At 32.5% G+C, this 21,651-nt stretch overlaps 2 protein-coding genes across 2 annotated transcripts in view; both read right to left on the bottom strand.

The window, feature by feature from the left end:
• Positions 1–21,651, bottom strand: part of LOC136080826 (mucin-2-like) — a 118,445-nt gene that overhangs the window by 71,166 nt on the left and 25,628 nt on the right. The gene's annotated exons all lie outside the window — the stretch shown is intronic.
• Positions 4,068–4,868, bottom strand: LOC136079917 (integumentary mucin C.1-like; the record flags this gene model as incomplete). The annotated part of the gene is made up of 1 exon (XM_065796590.1): positions 4,068–4,868. A coding segment is annotated over one exon (786 nt), but the record flags the coding sequence as incomplete, so codon positions are not given.

Below are 21,651 nucleotides of genomic sequence, written 5' to 3'. Positions count from 1 at the left end.
GCTTAGACCATCCTTCTCCAATTTTTCACTTATCTCTGTTGCAAGACCTTTTCCGGTTTTTTGGTGAGATTCAATGAAGTCCACAAAGCTTTCCTTAATTGTGCAGGTTTCATCACTGATGCGGACATACCTGATGATTTGAGTCATCTGCTCTGTGGGAGGTATCTGGAATGCAGTCAAACGGAACAGAGTAGTATTTAGCTTCTTTGATGTTTGACAAACTTTCTTTCCTGACTTTCTGCCCAAGTAACTCAATCAGCTCATTTTGAATTCAAGGAGAAAAGAAGGATGTTGTGGGTTTTTTTGCTTTAACGGACACAATGTGTTCAGCCACTAAAGGATAATAATGGCTAATCAACTCAATTAAGCTCAGAAAAATGCCACTGTTTTGTTGACCGATGTCTTCTGTTGTTCCCCGAAAGGCAAGATTGTTCTTGGCACAGAAAAAAATTGCATCAACAATCACTTTAAAGATATCTCTCCGCTTTTTCATCTCTCCACTAATAACTCTCTACAGATCAGAATTCAGGGTCTTTCCTTCCTTGAGGTTTTTTTCAAGAGTTTTCCGATCAGAATAGCATCTTTGGTGTTCATTGTTGTTTTCATGCTCGGGAATTCTTGGGTTTAGTTTTTTCCAGTCACAAAACCCTTTAGAAATTTCTGAGAAATTGTTGGTTTTTGTTGTTAAAAATAACAAACAGCAAAAACAAAATAAAAAATCTTTTTTATTGCTGTACTGCAGCCAAGTGCGAACAAATATTTTACCATTGGGATGAATATTTTCATACCATTTTGAGCTGAAGTGTCGCATTCTGTTGTCAAAATCACACAGTATGTTTGGGAAAAATTCTCTTCTGTCTTGCTCTGGCCTATGCTCAATCAAAAAGCATCTTGTTTTGTCCGTTATTTTAGGCCATGTTGCTGGATCCCTATGTTGAAAATTTTCTTCCGAGGCCACTGGATTTTCTGAGATTTCTGAATGAAGTTCATCCTCGTCCATTTCAGCTGGGCCTGAAAGCTAGGCATTTTCATCTTCCCTGGTTGGTTCTGAATCAGTTTTGCAAAATTCTTCTTGACTTTGGCTGATGAAAATCTCCTCTTCAATTAATTCCAAATGATGATCTGAACTCAATTAAAGTCAATTATAGGATCTGTTGAATTGTCATTAATTTCAATACAAATATTCTCTGAAATAATTTGTTTCTCCACTGAGTTTGTTACTAACCACTTTTTGAAACAGTTTTGTAGTTTCTCGTCACTTTCTTGGCGCTGTTTTTTATTCTTCTTAAATTCAGCACCAGATAACTTTTGGGTTCGACTCATAATAGAATTATAATGCTCAATAGTTATCAAAGGTATATTAGTGTTATAGGGCGCTTTTTTCTTCAGTATATGAGCTTTAATATTTAAGAGTTTTTTAGTCATGACAAATCAAAGTAAGATAGACAAATAATAGTCATTAATAACATATCACAACTTATAAAGGACCCAATTTATGTAATATTGGCTGAAAATCGACAACTTCTAATTATTTTGATCCCCTGAAAATACGTAACAGTTTTAAATTTTGTTGTTAAGTTTCACTTTTCCTTTAATCAAGCAAAATCAGAATAATATAACCCAATAACAGTTTTTTATTAACGTTTTAAAGCCTAACTTGTGCAAAATTGGTTAAAAATCAACAATTTTTGCCTCATTTTTACCCCCTGAAAATGAATAACAGTATTAAATCTCAAACTTAAGGTTCGCTTTTCTTTTAATCACGACAAATTAGAAAAAGATAGTCAGATAACAGTCACTAATAACACTTTACAACCAATAAATAGCCTAATTTAGGCAAAATAGGCTAAAAATCCGCAAATTTAATTTTGTTTTGACCATTTTTTAAAATTTATATTTTTGTTAACTTACATTTTTTTTTATATACTAAATATAAACTTAAATGATATGAAATTAGTAACTGACAAGTTCACAATTTTAATTTGATTAGAGGTGCGATTTTAAGATTCCCTAGTAAAACCATGTTTTTGAAATTTATCGTTTTGATACCTCACTTTGACATCAGATTGTGAAAAATGCTCAAAGCGTATGCAGGTGGGGTTTTCGATTTCAGCAATTGAAGGGTTATAAAGACGTTTAGGCTGAAAATTGCTTCTGCGCTATACAATATCCACTTCAATCCTCTATTTAGTAGACTAAATATGAAGAGCCCAAGAAAATATCAATTTCTATTGATGTGCAACTAAGATTAGTTTAGTTTCTTTTTGTTTTCTCAAAATCGGTTTACTCCAAATTAGGGCGTTTTGCGAATGGACTCCTCATGAAGAGGTGGCATTATGGTCCCAAATCAAGACACCTGCAAAAAACAATTTATCAATCAAACTGTTTTCTTTATAATTTAAAAAAGTTGGGGCAAATATTTTTAGTGTACAATAGTTTTATCATCCTCTGCATCAAATAGAAGTGATAATGCAAATTGTTTTTTTTAACATTATGATTTTATTTACCAATCAAATAAATCTGGATTTTATTAACTCTCTCGTTTAACTCTCTTTTGGAGGGCATTTATGAAACAATCTACTGATGTGATTAACAAACTACAAAAAAAAAAAAAAGAACATATGATTTAAAAACAACAAAGTATAAGATCATAAGTGACTAATAAAAAAAAATTACATTATAACATGTGATTTCTAAGCAACAGTAAAACAAAATATGTACCGCAAAATGGAGTGTTTAGAAACAGTAAGGTGAGTAGAGGCAAAAATCTACAAATATACAATGTTGATGGACACATGTATATGCAATAATTATATAATAATTATTTTCTTATATTGGTAACTAATCCAATTAACTGGAAATTTTTATTTATTTTGCTACACAGTCGGTTCAAATTAATTTAATAACTTTTTTATTTTGCTGTAACTTGCATCTACTTTGATTGGGACTGATAGGTCAACCTCTATACTATGTAAATATGTAAAAAAAACTTTTTATAAGCTGCTTTTAAAAATAATATTATACTCAAAGGCTGTTTAAAATATTAATTTTAATTTAATAGTTTTTAAGGAAAAATTTTTATATATTTAAGATTATGATTTCAAGATTAGTTGAGTGAATATCTTGAGCATGAAGGAGGAGAAACTAATATTAATAACATATTAGTATTAAACCAACAAACAACAAAGGTTCTCTATTATTTCTCTTTATGCTCAACTGTTTCAACTCACCTAAAGTTCAAAAGGAAGCATACACGAACTTAAAGTCTGTTTCTACTCAACACACCCTGCAAGGTAAGTATAAACAGAGAGTTACTTTTATTCATTTTTTTTTTATGAAAGAAAGCAGCTATTCAAAAACATCACAAACTAATAATGGCACCAGAGTTTGCGTTTTATTTGAATTTTTCTACTTATTTTTCATTTACTTTAAAAAAGCATTTTTACTCACTCTATTTAAAAGTAATTTATACAAACATAACTACTTCTGTGATTCATGAATAAAATAATAGAGAATAATCTTTTAAAAACATTTAAGAAAAACAAACTTATTAAGATTGGCAAAACAAATACGAGCTTAGATCTGTTTCAACTATAAAATAAAAAAAAATTTTAAAAATGGTAAAAAGAATTGAAAAAAACTCATATTAAAACTTTTGTAGTTGTGGCTTCAGCTGTTGCTGTTGTAGCTTCAGTTGATGTAGTAAGAGCTTCAGTTGTTGTTGATGTAGCTTCAGTAGTAGTAATTGTTGCTTCAGTTGTCGTTGTTGAAGCTTCAGTTATTGTTGTTAAAGCTTCAAGTGTTATAGTTGTAGCGTCAGTAGTTGCAGTAGGAGCTTCAGTTTCTGTAGTTGCAGTTTCAGTTGTTGTAGTGGAAGCTTCAGTTGTTGTAATTAGAGATTCAGTTGTTGTGATTAAAGCTTCAGTTGTAGGGAATCGAGCTTCAGTTGATGTGGTTGCAGCTTCAGATGTCGTTGTTGTAGCTTCAGTTGTTGTAGTTTCAGCTACAGTTGTTGTGGTTGTTGCTTCAGTTGTTGTGGTAGGAGCTCCAGTTGTTGTCGTTGCAGCCTCTTTTGTTGTGCTTTAAGCTTCAGCTGTTATCGTTGTAGCATCAGCTGTTGTTGTTGTAACTTTGGTTGTTGTGGTCGTAACTTCAGTATTTGTGGTTGGAGCTTCAGTTATTGTGGTTGGAGCTTCAGTTGTTGTGGTTGTAACTTCAGATGTTGTTATAGCTTCAGCTGCTGTTGTTGTAGCTTCAGGTGTTGTAGTTAGAGCTTCAGTTAATGTGGTTGTTGCTTCAGTTGTTGTGGTTAGAGCTTGAGTTTTTGCGGTTGGAGCTTCAGTTGTTGTCGTTGCAGCATGGAATAATGTTGCTGTAGCTACGATTGTTGTGGTCGTAAATTCAGATGTTGTTGTAGCTTCAGATGTTGTTGTTGTTGCTTCAGTTGTTGTGGTTAGAGCTTTGGTTGTTGTGGTCGTACCTTCAGTTGTTGTGGTTGGAGCTTCAGTTGTTGTGGTTGGAGCTTCAGTTGTTGTGGTTGGAGCTTCAGTTGTTGTGGTTGTAACTTCAGATGTGGTTGTAGCTTCAGCTGTTGTTGTTGTAGCTTCAGTTGTTGTAGTTTGAGCTTCAGTTGCTTTAGTTGTTGTTTCAGTTGTTGTGATTAGTGCTTCACTTGTTGTGGTCGTAACTTCAGTTGTTGTGGCTGAACCTTCAGTTGTTGTGGTTGGAGCTTCAGTTGTTGTGGTTGGAGCTTCAGTTGCTGTGGTTGTAACTTCAGATGTTGTTGTAGCTTCAGCTGTTGTTGCTTCAGTTGTTGTAGTTTGAGTTTCAGTTGTTGTGGTTGTTGTTTCAGTTGTTGTAGTTGGAGCTTAAGTTGTTGTGGTTGGAGCTTCAATTGCTGTCGTTGCAGTATCATTTGTTGTTATTTTATTATCGGTTGTTGTGGTCGTAACTTCAGTTGTTGTGGTTGGAGCTTCAGTTGTTGTAGTTGTAACTTCAGATGTTGTTGTAGCTTCAGCTGTTGTTGTTGTAGCTTCAGTTGTTTTAGTTTGAGCTTCAGTTGTTGTGCAGGTTGCTTCAATTGTTGTGCTTAGTGCTTCACTTGTTGTGGTCGTAACTTCAGTTGTGGTGGTTGGAGCTTCAGTTTTTGTGGTTGGAGCTTCAGTTGTTGTGGTTGTAACTTCAGATGTTGCTGTAGCCTCAGCTGTTGTTGTTGTAGCTTCAGTTGTTGCAGTTTGAGCTTCAGTTGTTGCGATTGTTGCTTTAGTTGTTGTTGTTAGAGGTTCAGTTGTTGTTGTTGTAGCTTCAGATGCTGTTGTGGCTTTAGCTGTTGTTGTTGTAGCTTCAGTTGTTGTGGTTGTTGCTTCAGCTGTTTTGGTTAGAGCTTCGGTTGTTGTGGTCGTAACTTCAGTTGTTGTGGTTGGAGCTTCAGTTGTTCGCGTTGTAACTTCAGATGTTGCTGTAGCCTCAGCTGTTGTTGTTGTAGCTTCAGTTGTTGCAGTTTGAGCTTCAGTTGTTGCGATTGTTGCTTTAGTTGTTGTTAGAGGTTCAGTTGTTGTTGTTGTTGTAGCTTTAGTCGTTGTTGTTGTTGTAGCTTCAGATGTTGTTGTAGCTTCAGCTGTTGTTGTTGTAGCTTCAGTTGTTGTGGTTGTTGCTTCAGCTGTTGTAGTTAGAGCTTCGGTTGTTGTGGTCGTAACTTCAGTTGTTGTGGTTGGAGCTTCAGTTGTTGTGGTTATAACATCAGATATTGTTGTAGCTTCACCTGTTGTTGTTGTAGCTTCAGTTGTTGTAGCTTGAGCATCATTTTTTGTGGTTGATGCTTCAGTTGTTGTGCTTAAAGCTTCACTTGTTGTGGTTGTAACTTCAGTTGTTGTGGTTGGAGCTTCAGTTGTTGTGGTAGTTGCTTTAGTTGTTGTGGTTAGAGCTTCGGTTGTTGTGATCGTACCTTTAGTTTTTGTGGTTGGAGCTTTAGTTGTTGTGGTTGTATCTTTAGATGTTGTTGTAGCTTCAGCTGTTGTCGCTTCAGTTGTTGCAGTTTGAGCTTCAGTTGTTGCGATTGTTGCTTTAGTTGTTGCTAGAGGTTCAGTTGTTGTTGTTGTTGTAGCTTTAGTCGTTGTTGTTGTTGTAGCTTCAGATGTTGTTGTAGCTTCAGCTGTTGTTGTTGTAGCTTCAGTTGTTGTGGTTGTTGCTTCAGCTGTTGTGGTTAGAGCTTCGGTTGTTGTGGTCGTAACTTCAGTTGTTGTGGTTGGAGCTTCAGTTGTTGTGATTGTTGCTTCAGTTGTTGTTATTAGAGGTTTAGTTGTTGTTGTTGTTGATGTAGCTTCAGCTGTTGTTGTTGTAGCTTCAATTGTTGTGGTTGGAGCTTCAGTTGTTGTGGTTGTAACTTCAGATACTGCTGTAGCCTCAGCTGTTGTTATTGTAGCTTCAGTTGCTGTGGTTGGAGCTTCAGTTGTTGTCGTTGCAGCATCGGTTGTTGTTGTTGTAGCTTCGGTTGTTGTGGTCGTAACTTCAGATGGTGTTGTAGCTTCAGCTGTTGTTGTTGTAGCTTCAGTTGTTGTGGTTTGAGTTTCAGTTGTTGTGGTTGTTGCTTCAGTTGTTGTGGTTGGAGCTTCAGTTGTTGTGGTTGTAACTTCAGATGTTGCTGTAGCCTTAGCTGTTGTTGTTGTAGCTTCAGTTGTTGCAGTTTAAGCTTCAGTTGTTGCGATTGTTGCTTTAGTTGTTGATAGAGGTTCAGTTGTTGTTGTTGTTGTAGATTTAGTCGTTGTTGTTGTTATAGCTTCAGATGTTGTTGTAGCTTCAGCTGTTGTTGTTGTAGCTTCAGTTGTTATGGTTGTTGCTTTAGCTGTTGTGGTTAGAGCTTCGGTTGTTGTGGTCGTAACTTCAGTTGTTGTGGTTGGAGCTTCAGTTGTTGTGGTTGTAACATCAGATGTTGTTGTAGCTTCACCTGTTGTTGTTGTAGCTTCAGTTGTTGTAGCTTGAGCATCATTTGTTATGGTTGATGCTTCAGTTGTTGTGCTTAAAGCTTCACTTGTTGTGGTTGTAACTTCAGTTGTTGTGGTTGGAGCTTCAGTTGTTGTGGTCGTACCTTCAGTTGTTGTGGTTGGAGCTTTAGTGGTTGTGGTTGTATCTTTAGATGTTGTTGTAGCTTCAGCTGTTGTCGCTTCATTTGTTGTAGTTTGAGTTGCAGTTGTTGTGGTTGTTGTTTCAGTTGTTGTGGTTGGAGCTTCAGATGTTGTGGTTTTTTCTGTAGTTGTGGTGGTTAGTGCTTTAGTTGTTGTGGTTGTTGCTCCAGTTATTATAGTTTCATTTGTTGTGGTTGGAGCTTGATAAAATAGATAAAATTTTAAGCATGTTGATTTGTTGTAAAAAACTTTAACGAAAATCAGTCAATTAATTACTTAATATTATTTTTTATTCTTTTGTTAAAAAGATTCATTTGCCAATTGCATAGAAGTAAAGTTTTCAGTTTTAAGTTTTTGTTTTGTATAATTAAAATTCTACTTATTTTACTTGATTAATTAGTTTAAACAAAAAGTAGAATTTTTTTATATACTTAAAACTTTTTGAAACAATTATATAAAATGAAACTTGATATTAAGTATTTAACATTTGTTTCTAATTAATATTTAATTACTTTAAAGCAAATAAGCAATTATTTTTTATTACATCTGCCTGCGGGAGGCAAATATTTTTGCCTCCAGTTTGATGGCCGCAGCCAGTTAGGAGGTAGAAGCCATTGGCGGCGGCCTCCTAATGGCTTTGCCTGCATAATTTTTTGTGGAGGTGGCCATCATTGGCTTCCGCCTCTCTATAGGCGTCGTACTCGAAAACATTTTGCCTCCAAAAAGAAACTCTGGCTGCGGCTGTCATTAGAAAAGTTAAAGCCACTGGAGACAGAAGAAAGAGCATATTTCCGCTAAAAATTGATCGGGAGCCCGCCACCAACAGCTTTCTCTTTCCTAAAAAGTTAGCTTTTTGGCAGAAAGTTACTTTTCCGCCTGGCGGCATTATTAACTCTGTAATAAACCTTGCAAACGGCCGTGACCAATTTGTCTAAAATAAAATATTCATGCGTGGACTTACAACACGAAAAACATCAAGCGTTTCCTGGGTAACGCTTGTATTCTTAAGTACTTTTTTAACATAGCTTAAAGCTTGGAATGGCACTGCAAAAATTTAGTGAAAAAACATCGCTACAGCAAGTAAATCTTAAAAAGAAATAGTAATGATTTATCTAACTTTAGTTCTGATCATATTTCTTCTAATGAAGGATCAAAAAAATCTTTGACAGAAAAAGAAATTACAAGCTCATCTGCAAATGATGATAAAGTTACTGATGATGTTGACATATAAAATATTTCACAAAACAAAAATTGGATTAATGTCAATAACTATACAGCAAATTCTATAAATTTTAAAGGAAACCCAGGATCTTACCCAAGTTTTTTATTTGATAGTAGCTCTTTTACTTTATTTAAAGCTTTTGTAACCAGAAAGCTTGTCAATTCAAAGAAATAACTATGTAACTATTTAGAGACAAAGTTCTTCAAGTTTTATTCATCACAAAGTTCATTATTTGTACACGAAAATTAATAAATTAATCAAAAGTATTAAAAAAAATTGATTTTCTTCAAGACAAAACAAGCGCAACTCGACAAAATGTTGACCAAGCTGTATTTCGCTATAAATATTTTGTGGCGAATCCTTTGTTGTTGATCGCAGCCTTGCATCTTCGAGGCATAGATTCGATTAGGTGATCAATGAAACTTTGTGGAATCGTTGCCCAGGTCTTTTGGATTTGTTCAAACAGTTGATCCTTATTACGAACACCTCCACGATTAATTCTGCTTTTGACGATCTCTCACAGGTTCTCAATAGGGTTGAGATCCGTAGATTAAGACAGCCAATCCATCACCGATAGGTGATTGTCTTGGAACCACTGCTTGACTACTTTTGCAGTGTGTTTCGGATCGTTGTCTTGCTGAAAAACCCATTTTATTGGCATATTCAATTCAGCATGAGGTAACATAACATCTTTTAGGATATTTTTATACATGAAACGGTCCATTATTCCATCGTTTCGATGTATTGGACCTAGACCGTTAGCAGAAAAACACCCCCAGACCATTACATTGCCTCCACCATGCTTTACGGTCTTATGGCAGAAACGTAAATCGAGGCGTTTTCCGGCCGGTCGACGTACGCGGCAAATGCCATCGCTCCCAATGATGTTGAACTTCAATTCATCACTAACAGGACAGTTCGCCATTTCTGCACATTCCAGTCAATATAAGATGTAGCGAACAGGAGTCTTTTCTTCTGGTTTTTTAGTGAAATCAGGAGTTTCTTGGCAGGGCGTCGAAAAAACAATCCGGCTTCAACAGCACGTCGTCTGATTGTTTGGTCCGAAACAGGCAGCTCTAATTGCTTTTGTATCTCTAATGATAATATCCAGGGATCCTTCTTGATGGATATGACAATCATAGATTCCTCTCTAGACGTGGTGGAACGTGGTCTTCCACCTATGTTATCTGCTGCCAACTTCCCCGTAGAACGATATTTGGAACATAGTCTTGATACGGTCTATTTTTTCACGCCATATTTATCACAAATACTTTTTTGTGACATTCCACTTACGTAATCGCCAATAATTTTCTTTCCAATCCAAGACTGTCGGGAGCGATTTTTGCACTTGAAGTCATAAAAATAATAAAAATAAATAATCACGCTTCTCAAGGTTACCGTGTTACATTTACCTTGTGATGATATAATAATGCTCTGTGGAACGCAACGTCTTGGTTGGATGTGGACTGTATTGATGTAATGAAACACTTGTTGTATTTCACTTCTTGTATTGATGTTCTTCAATAAAACACTTTGATAAAACTCACTTCGACAAACTGTTTTATAATACTAACTGATTGACTTCCATATACTGACTGAATTACATGTCGATTACATGTCTCTTATATAGTAAAATGAACCTTTGTGGACTTGTTCTGGAAGATTCTAGATGCTCCTTTTCGATGCTTCTGGAAGCTTCTGGATGCGTCTGGATGCCTCTGAATGTCTCTTGATATTTCTGGATGCTACTGGATGCTTCCAGATGTTTCTTCTAGAAACTTCTGGAAGCTTCTGCATGCTTCTGAAAACTTCTGGAAACTTCTGGATACTTCCTTTAATTATTAAAAAACTTCCTTGACGTTGACACGGACCAGACTTAAGAAAACGAAACAAACCAAAAAAGTTGCACTTGTTTTGTCCGTTGCAAAATGGCACTTGTCAACGAAATTCTGCGTGTGTGCTGTCACCTGTCAGCTGATTGCTCATGTCATGGCATGCTATGACTTCAGACTCCTGAACTCTTTGCTGTGGTAGTATAGTTCTTTTCGTTTTTAAGACACGTAAAATTAGGAACACTTTTCAGCATTGTTCGATGTTGGTTGCAAATGTTTTGTCCAATACTGTATATATAGGCTTATCCAGAAAGGCGTGTGAATCCCCGTTTCTTAGATGACCACGCGAACAACATTTTGTTTTGACGATTTAACAAAGATTTTTAACAAATGCTCTGAAAACTTGGTTTTTTAATTATGTTGAAAATAAATAACTTCGACATGTTTATCTTTACTGACATTTTTATTTTAGCAAAACGTTTTTGAATAAAGTAGCAAATGATTTATTCTAACTATCATTGAAAGCTGTATAAATTTTTATTTAAATTATTTATATTATTTATATTTATAGTTATATAAGATTTTCTTATAAGAAAAATAAAAAAAGTAAAAATTATTATAAAAAATAAATCAAATTTTAATGGCGACGAGTTTAAAGAACTAAAGTTCTCTTTATATAATTTTTTGTATAACTTTGTATAAGAATCATTAAAATTTTTGCTGAGGAGAAAAAGAAGAACAAACTTTTTTGAAAGCTGTTTGAGTTAAATAAACTTTGATTTTTACTAATGTTTTTCTATTGTTGAAACGCATTTAATTGAATTAACAAATCAGTCTCAACGATTTTTTATAAAAATATAAATGAATGATATATATATATATATATATATATATATATATATATATATATATATATATATATATATATATATATATATATATATATATATATATATGTATTTATATATGGATTATTAGTGTCTTTAAATTAAAAAAAATAATAATAATATCAACTTTTAAATAAATGATTTACTTATTTTTCGTTTTGATTACGTTACTGCAAAGAATTATTAGGAATCTTTTTTTTTTTAACTTTTAAATGTTTGCATTTACTAAAAAATCGTTAGGTGTAAGTTGTTACTTTATTTAAAAAGGGTTTTGCATAATATTATATTATAAAAACATTAGTAAAGATAAACAATTCAGAGTTATTTATTCTAAACATAATTTAGATAATCTATCGTTATAGTTTATTATTTGTTTTAAATTTTTTTATTTCAATTTTAGTTAAGTTATCTTCAGGGTTGCAAAAAAAACATTTTTTTTAGAAAAAAAACAAAAACCATGTGTTTATTTTAAATACACCAAAAAAATCATCGTTTTTTTGGTTTAAACTCTTTCTTTTTTTTTTTATTTAAAAAAAAAGCCATGATTAGTCAACCTTTTCAACAACATACAAAGCATTAGTCATTTTACTTAAGTAAATATCTTTTCTACCAACATAACTGATGTAATGTTTTTTTTAGTTTACTATTATTAACCGTAATATAGCAATAAAGCAATATATAAACTTGTTATCTGAAAGAAGATCCAAAGATCTTGTCGCCAGAACCATATAAAATATATCAAACGTGTAGATATAATAAAATAATAATACAATTGATTTAAGACTGAAAATAATTTTACAAATAATCCAGAATGGAAATTTTTCTTTTCGAAAATATTTATATATATTGCCAGTAGAAAGAATATAGTTTTTGAATTTAGTTTTAAAAACGGAAAACGAAATTGACAAATCAAAATTAGGAACAACAACTTTGTTCCATAAAAACGGTGCTCAATATTTAATGCAAAATTCATTAATCTTCGTTTGACAAAAGGGTTCAATAAATGAAATGTTTTTCGTAAAGTATATTTTGAACAATATTTGCATAATTTATATAGCTATGAATAAATGAGTAGTAGAGTTGAATTAAATTTTGTTTACTCGTATAGTATCTGACCTTAGTTAGAATTCCAATACTTTTGGCCAATTTAGTAGAAATAAAGTCGATATGATACTTCCATGTAATATTTTAATCAATGTAAATGCCAAAATATCTTGTGACCGACTCCTTTTTTATTTAAGTTTTATTAATCAAAAGTTTAGGCAAATTATTTGGTAAAAAACGCTTTTTTGCGAAGGAATGGAAAAGGATCCATTTTGTTTTATCAATGTGTAAAGTTAACTTGTTGCACTTAAACCAGTTGGAGATGTGATTGAGTTCTTTATTCATATTTGAAAAAAGCTCATAAATGTCACTGTTTCACAGAAATAAATTAGTATCGTCCGCAAAAATGATACTCATAAAGTTAGAAGCTTTATTTAAATCATTTATATAGACTAAAAACTAAAGTGGGCCTAGAATAGAACCTTGTGGAACACCACATTTTATGTCAATTAATTTTTCATTTTGAAAATAATCTCCATAGAAAACAAATTATTTTCTATTTAAGTAACTTTTATACCATTTTAATAATTTGCCATTAGTTCCATAAAATTTGAGTTTCTTAAGTAGAATTTTGTGATCGACCGTGTCGAATGCTTTTGATAGGTCAATGAAAATACCTAGTATATATTGTGATCTACCAGATGCCCAGGTCAAGCATGTTACATGCTTGACCTGGGCCTTTACAATCGTAGAGGTCACCCATTTATCATTTATAATTTATCATTTATCTAGTTTTGTATCCACAGATTATTCTTTTATGTGCTTTTATTTAGCACCACTTCACTCTATCGTCTATTTTTTTGTTCTATATCGCTCTGCTTCATCTCAAGACTGCACTCTTTTTGATGTTATTTCTAATTAAATTGACCTAGCCCTCTCTTCATCCGTCAGCCAATATCGTTGTTGTTTTTGTTATTTATTCACTATAATGCTTATTATACTAAATGGCATGGCCCTAGTGTCAGAAACTCTGCTGGCGTTAAGGCCCTCAACTTTTGCCTTTCTCAATTTTTAACTCAAATAGTCAACTTCCAACTCGTTTCCCAGCCAACCCGAACCATTTACCTTCTCTACTCAACTCATGTCTTGTTTCTAATCCTAGTCAATCCTCAGTTTCTCCATATTCACAACTTGGTGCTTCTGATCATGATTTGATCTCTCTAAAAATATTATCTTATTCTTCTTCATCATCAGAATGCCCCTATCATTGTACATATACAACTACCTTAAAGCTGACTGTGGCTCTTTCTGTGATTTTCTTCGTGGTGGCCTTTGAGTAGAAATCTTTCGTCTTCCTGCTGACAAATGCGCTTTTACATAACTTCTTGGATTCAGGCTGGCATGGAATCTTTTTTTTCCCTCTCAACAATTCCAAGTTAAGCCTCACTCTACTTCTTGGTTTACCTCACATTGTGCTGCTGCAAATTCCAATTGAAACCATTACTTCTATATCTACCAGAAAACAGACGTCTGTTTACTATAGCCAGAAATCATTGTAAAGAGGTTTTGTTTAATGTTAAAACCTGCTATTCTTAAGTCATGAAATCTCGTATTTTATCTCAAAAGTTAGACTTTTGTGACTTCTGGAGAATCTTTAACAGAATCAATAATAAGGGAAAATCTGTAATTCCACCTCTCTTGTATGGTTAAGATTTTGTAACCTCATATAAAAACAAAGCTGATTAGGTTGCTCAGAACTTTTCGTCAATATCATCACCTGATTCCACTAGTTGCGTTCTACCTGATATAGCCAACAAACAGGTTGATACATTGCATGACATTCGTATCATTCCATCTTCTGTATCTAAAGTTATTTCCTGCTTAGACTCTTGTACAGCTTGTGGTCCAGAAAACATACCTGTTATAGTCTTGCAAAAATGTTCTCCGGAGCTGTCGTCTATACTTTCAAAACAATTTAACAAGTGCTTATCAGATTCTTGTTTTCTAGCCTTCTGGAAAGCGGCACCTGTTATCCCTATTTTCAAAAATTCTGGAGAGCAATCTGACTCGTCTAACTATCTTCCCATTAGACAATTAGACAACTGCTTGGGGGAGGGATGGGGGCATTTGAGCTTAAAAAGGATCTCACTTCTGCTACAACATGGGGCTCACAGTGGCTGGTGAGCTTTAATTCAAATAAAACCCAACTTTTTTTAGCTAATTGTTATTGCAATAATTTAGATCTTCCTATATTTATGAATGGTAATGTACTCGAAGAGTCATCTACCCTTCATCTTCTAGGATTAAATCTTACTTCCTATCTTTCTCGGAAACCATATATCAAATCCATTGCAAAATTAGCGTCTGTTATTGTGACATTTTTCGTGCTCGACACTTTCTTACTCCATATTCTATTCTCTATCTCTATAAATCTCAAATCCAGCTTTGTATGGAGTACTGTTGCCATATCTGGAGTGGATCTTCCAATAATACCCTTTTATCTTTTAGAGAAGGTGCAAATACGCATTGTAAACATAGTTGTACCAGCTTTTGCAGCCAACCTTCAACCATTGTCACATCGTTGTATTTTTGCTTATCTTTCTTTTTTCTACAAATATTATAATGGGTACTGCTCTAAAGAGCTAGCGTCTCTTGTGCCATCTACTTAATTTCATTCTCCTGTAACTCGTCATTCTAAGTCTCATCCTTTTACAGTGACAGTTCCTAAGTCCTCCAAAAACTCTTATTTATCTAATTTTTTCCCCTCAAACATCAGTTCTTTGGAATTTGCTTCCTTCATCTTGTTTTTCTAATTCATATAACTTGCAATCTTTTAAGTCGCCTGTGAATCTTTATCTTGCTTTACAAACTACATCTTTTCTGTTTCAGTAACTTCCAACTCTAATAGTGGTTGCTTGCAGCCTTGTTGGAAGCGAAGATATTGAAAAAATACACATATACATATATATATATATATATATATATATATATATATATATATATATATATATATATATATATATATTTGAAACATTTGTAATGTATATTAATATTTTTGAAATATTTGTATCAGTGCAGAGCTGTATAGTTTATACTGATTTGCCACTCATTTGATTTTGTTGATTTAAAAAAATTTTTTTTTTCTATTGATTCTTTTTAAACTAAATAAATCAGCAAATTATTGAGTTGCTAAAAGCATTAAAACACTTTGAAATAAACCTATATTATTTTTTATAACCTGAGCATGAGCTTTATAATCCTGTCTCATATGTAATATCAATAAGAATACAAATGTTTAAATTTTGATGTCTATACAAAACACCGATAAATTAAATCATTTACGCTTTAATAATGTAAATTGTTTGATTTATTGGTGTTCCGTATAGACATCAAAATTTAAACATTTGTATTTTAATACTCTTTTCAAACGCTATGAAAAAAAAATAAAAAAAAATAACTTAGAGTTAGATGAGTATAGGGCGATTCTCGAATTAATAAAACAAGACAGTTAATTATTGAAACACATTTTTTGTACAATTTTTTTGTATATTTTTACGAAAACTAACTAAATTTCCTTACATTTTAAAATACATTAGAAGTTTTTGTATAGTCTGTGGAAAAATATTGATATTTCCTTCGACAGTTAATAAAATTTGTCAAAACAAAATAACATATATATCATGAGCTAACTCAAAATATTATTAAAACCTTAAATAGTACCTGATGAAGCTTGTGTTGTTATTGTTGTTGAAGGGTCTGTTGTTGTTGTCGTCTCTCTCTGCTAAAATTTAAATATATATATATATATATATATATATATATATATATATATATATATATATATATATATATATATATATATATATATATATATATATATATATTAGTAGTCGGAACCATATAAATGGGTCTTTGTAAGTCTATTCTGCACCAAACTTTTCTATACTTTTACCTTTTATTTATCCTAGCTTTCCAGACACATAAAATATGGATCTTTATTAAAACTATCATTTCTATACTTTCAGAATCGATCACTTCTATACATATTCTTTTTTTTCCATATTTTTTAGTAAAACAATTCATTGTAAAAAATTGCTTTAAAAGCAAAAAAATTAATACGCGCACCTTTTCCGCATACCTAGAGCTTATAGGAGATTTATAATTAGGTTAAAACGCATATCACCGATAGCTCAGTGGTTTCGTGTTCTGGCATCAGTGTCGTTTCAGGGGGTTTAAGAACTCTCCTTAGGGTGATAAATTTTGAAATATTTTCAATCTTGCTTATATATTTATAGCAAAAAATAATAATTTAACGAAAAAGATTTCTAATTGTTAAAAAAAAGTTTTCTCATTTTATACACAATTATTCCATATACTGCCTACAAACTCAACATATGCTAAAGACATTTACACTTACAGACGTTTGTACGTAACGCTATAAAAATGGCAGAGCTAAGAAGATCTTAAACCTTTAAAAACTTTAAACGCGGCCTTGGCCACAAAACACAAATCTAAAAATTAAACCAAAAATATTTCGCGCAGTGACGTCAGTTAGTGGAAAAAGTTTGCTTTTGCAATATTTCATTTTTTGAATATTTTCAATTATGGTGCATACAATTTTGCAGCACAAAAAGATATGAAACTGGTACAAATATATCATTTCACGGATAAGAGTTTTTAAATAAAAAGATAAGTTTTTATTACTATAATAATATACGAATAATTTTAAAGAAATAACATAGTAATTACTATATTTAGTCTTTATGAGAATATAATCCATAAAAATATATTTTATATTTTTTAATAAAAAAATTTTCCTAAAAAGTTAAAATATATTCATATTTCTAGTTATTTGCCACAAAGTGAAGTCACAAACGGCAAACAAAGTTTAGTTTTGATGATTTACGAAAAAGCCGCGTCTATCATTTTTAATTGTCTAAGAAGAAGATGATATAGTTTTAGCAATCATCAAGAGAAATTATCAAGAGAAAAGCAAATCTAAAATCGAAGTTTCAAATTTTCCCTTTGGATAAGACAATATGTTTTGTATTTTTTCAATCTTGCCATTTTTTTTAAATACAATAATATGGCTGGATAGCTCAGTTGTTAAGAGCCTCAAACGAAAAGTTATAACCCGGACTGTACGATATGGGTTCAAATCCCGCCCCGCCAACTCAGCGCTTGAGAAGCACTTCTGCACGTAAAAATTTTAGTCAAAAACGGATGCTACTTTGGATTAGTCTTAATGACTATTTGTGGCTGTCCTTGACTAAGCCAACAATATCTTTGGATATAACTTTGTATAGAAAAATATAGTACGAAAATTCAAATTAATAAAAAGAAAATTAAAAATAACAAAAATAACAAAAATTCAAAATAAAACACTTGAGCAAAAAAGACTTGCAACTATTAGAAAATTTTTCTTATGTTACACATGATCCTGTATAAAACGTTGTGAATGGATTTTAAAAAATTATTATTTAAGATTTTTTTAAAATTATAATAAAAAAAAAATAAACTTTTTTCATTTTTAGTTTAAAAGGTCATTTTTTTCTGCAATAAACTATAAAATAACAAATTTTTTTTTTTTAAATAATTGTTATTTTTGAAATTTTTATAAAATTTTGCTTCTTTTGAGACCCATGACATACTTTTGAAAAAATTTTTTTACATAATATTAGGGACCCAAGATAATTTCCTAGAGCATTGATATTTTTCCAGAGTATTTCTGAAATGAATAGACAACTTTTGCACACCCAGGCTAAACGAATTGTAAAAAAAACTAAAATTCACTCCACCCTAGTATACATCCTGGTATCTTAAACACCGGTTAACTCAAACCATTTTTATATTTAACTGTAAGAAGTCAAGTTAAGTAAGTGCTAACTGTATTTATATATACGTCTATAAATATAAACATATATAGTATATAGTATATATATATATATATATATACATATATATATATTAAGGGTGTCCACTATGCAAAAAATTTTCCAAACCATATATATATATATATATATATATATATATATATATATATATATATATATATATATATATATATATATATATATATATATATATATATATATATATATATTAAGGGTGTCCATTATGCAAAAAATTTTCAAAACCACCAAAATTGAAATTTTTCCCATTCTAGTGTTTGTTTATAATGTAAAAATTTTTTTTATCAAATTTTAATAACTATTCTAGACTCCTCAGAGCCCGTAAAGACAACCCTCACTTTCTTGTTTAAAACAGTGTCTTTTTTAGTTAAAACATAGAGAAATAATTATTGTGAATCGCATTTTTCAAGTATTTAGAAATTAAATCACAGAAATCAAGCCAAACAAAAGCAGCTTGCATAATATATGTTAGCTTTATCCAGTTTAACCAAGATAGTTCTGCATTTTTGGTTAACATTTATAGTCAAAGTATCAGACGAGAAACCCAAAACTAAAGTTAAGACTGTCTTTCTGAATGTTATTAATGTTGTTTCATTGTCCAAGAGTTTTTTTGCCAAAATCAGAATATTGCTGCCTGTGACTTTCAACGCCCTGCAGCAACCATTCTGTTTGTTCTGGATCACTGGTTATGATGATGGCAAATTCTGAAATCAGTTTAACTCCTCTTTCTGCGGTATCATTTACAATTTTTACTGTACGAACAAATTTTTCAGCTTCTTTGTATCCTGGTATGCTCTGTCCACGGTTTAATTGGTTTAGCAAGCCAATCTGTATTGATGCCAAGAATGCTGAACAATAAGTGAGATTCAGGTCCCAGAAGATTTGACAAATCTGTTTGACGAGTGATTTGACAAAAAACTGGCTTACCAAGACGAAAATTTTCGGGTGCTGGAATTTACAAGAGTTTGGCTGCCATATCTTTTTTCACAGTGGAACTAACATGTTTGTTGAAGAAAGCAAATGGAACTATTTCTTCTGTCAAATACCATCGGTGATTGGTTATTTTAGAAAAAATGACATCAGCAACTTCCTTGTCTATTTCTTTCTGAAGTCCATCTTGTCGTGGATGAATTGCAGGTCATTCATTCATCCACTTGGAAAAAAGCTCGCATTTTCCAATGCTAGCTTTTTTCCAAGCTGGTGTGTGGAAAAGAGAAAGATATCTGTTCATTCTAAAAAGTTTGGTCGTCATCCTCTGATCATAAGGCAATTGTTTAGAAATTATGAACATTTTGTTCGCATAAATGTTACATGCCATCCACCGAGCTTGGTGGATAGCTCCTGGTTTAAGAAAGTGTACACCCCGCGCTTGAGTTTGCCCAAAGATGATCAGTGTGTTCTTAGCGCATTCAAGATAGTCATCTCTTGGAAATGTTGTAGCATCTTCCTTAGCAAGTAGATGTATCAAATGATGTATGGTCTGTTCTTTGAGGTTTTGCAACCAGGTGCCTTCAACAGCTAAAGTTTCGATTGGCAACTGTTTATCCAATCCTGGCCTAGCAGTTTTAAATTCAGAAAATAATTTATTCTCTGGACCAAAAATGTTTCCAAATAATTTCTTACAAATTGCTCCGACAAAGATTTTAAAAATGTGATGTCGACAGGCAAGATAAAGAAGTTTTCGGCCTTAGTTTTCTTCAATCAATTTAGCAGCACAATTGTGGATGCCACTATTACTGGCGGTGGTATCAAATACCAATGCCACAACATTTTCGCTTAGATCCCAAGCTTCTAGGAGATCCAATGTTGCATTTGCTTGAGTCTCTCCTTTCGAATCAACGAGAACGGGAACACCAAGCAATTTTCCCTCACTGTATTCTAGAGCACCCGACACAAGCACAGCTAACTGTTCATGTTGCACGACTAATATGTCTTTTAGCAATTTTCCGTCCCAGTGAAGGGCACTAAACTGGGGTGGGTTGAGCCTCACATTATCTATAACACTCTCAGCAATCCTCTGTCGATTTAACATTTCCAGATCGACATCTCGTACTTCGACGAGATGTCGATCTGGAAATATCAAAATCGTCCAAGTTTCCACCGGCAGCTTTAATTACAGCAGACACAATCATAGTTGTTTTATTATCAGACAATATCAGCCTGTCTGCTGAAGAAGTGATTTCCTCGCATTGCATAATTCTTTTGGGGAGGTGAAGAGTAACAAATTCACATCTATTCATTGGAGGTTCATAATTCAAGTCCCACCCTAAACCGATATCGACGTCAGCAACAGCAATATTTTCATTTTTATTCTGTTCTTCGTCATTAACTTCCATGTCCTCATCATTCTGATCATTCTGATCATCCTGTCTACCTTCCTTTTCTACTCTTTCTTTTTCTTCATCTCTAAGTATGATTTTCCGATTAGATCCGACTTCTTTCATTTTTGCTTTAATCTCAAAGATTTTGTCATCCCCGTCGATGGTCGCCTTTCTGTCTTTTTTTTATCTAAATAGAATGCAACATCATCATCTTTCTTTTGGGCAGTCAGTAGCCTGGATTTCATGATTTCCTGTATGGCATCAGGTGATCCAATATCAAAAAGACTATCCAACTTGGCCAAGAAGTTAACACGTTTTCCGCCAGCATCACTTTCACGATTCTTCTTCTTTAACAAGCGGTTCCACTCATTCCAGGGACACATAAGATCTAACACCGAATTTTGTCTTGTCTTTATCTTGATGCATGCCATGTTCCAGAAAGTTACAACAGCGTCGATTACTATATAGCCAATTTTTTGATTTGTTACATGATTTCGTGTATTCCATCGCGTCGTAAAAAAAGAAAAAATTTCAAAACCTGTCTGCAATCGGGTAGTTTGGAACCAGTTATTGATGGTGATGGGTGTCCAATTAACCAAAACTTAGTAGAGGCACGAAGTAAAAGGCCTTGTTGTTGATGATGATGACGACGGTGAAGGCTGGTCGGTTGTGTCTGACAAACAACTGGAACTGGTTGGCAAAGACTTGAGTTCAGTTTCTACAACTTTACCACTTCTTGTCAACATTTCAGTTTTAATTTATTTAACTAAAACAGGAAACAGCAAAATAATTATAACAGTCAATATTACATATTAAACTGTGTCAATATCATAATATTAATTTGCTTGTTTATGAAATTTGTAATCAATTTAAAAATGTGCTACTGTTTTAACCGATTTGTGCCATCTCTATAATTCGTAAAATGTAACAAAAAACTCAGGCACTAATGGGTTAAACAGAAAATTGGGGCCTATCTTTAGGGGCTTTGAGGGGGCTCTAGAATAGTCATTAAAATTAAGTAAAACTTTTTTTTACACTGTACACAAACACTACAATGAGAAAAAATTCAATTTGGGTGGTTTTGAAAACTTTTTGCATAGTTGACACCCCTAATATATATATATATATATATATATATATATATATATATATATATATATATATATATATATATATATATATATATATATATATATATATATATATATATACATATGTATAAATATATATATATATATCTACATATATATATATGTATATATATACATATATATATGTATATATATATATATACATATATATGTATGTATAT

Source organism: Hydra vulgaris, chromosome 05 (genome assembly GCF_038396675.1).
Source record: "Hydra vulgaris chromosome 05, alternate assembly HydraT2T_AEP".
Taxonomy (NCBI): Eukaryota; Metazoa; Cnidaria; class Hydrozoa; order Anthoathecata; family Hydridae; genus Hydra; species Hydra vulgaris.
Note: the sequence above shows the minus strand (reverse complement) of the source record. Positions and strands in the feature narration are given on the sequence as shown.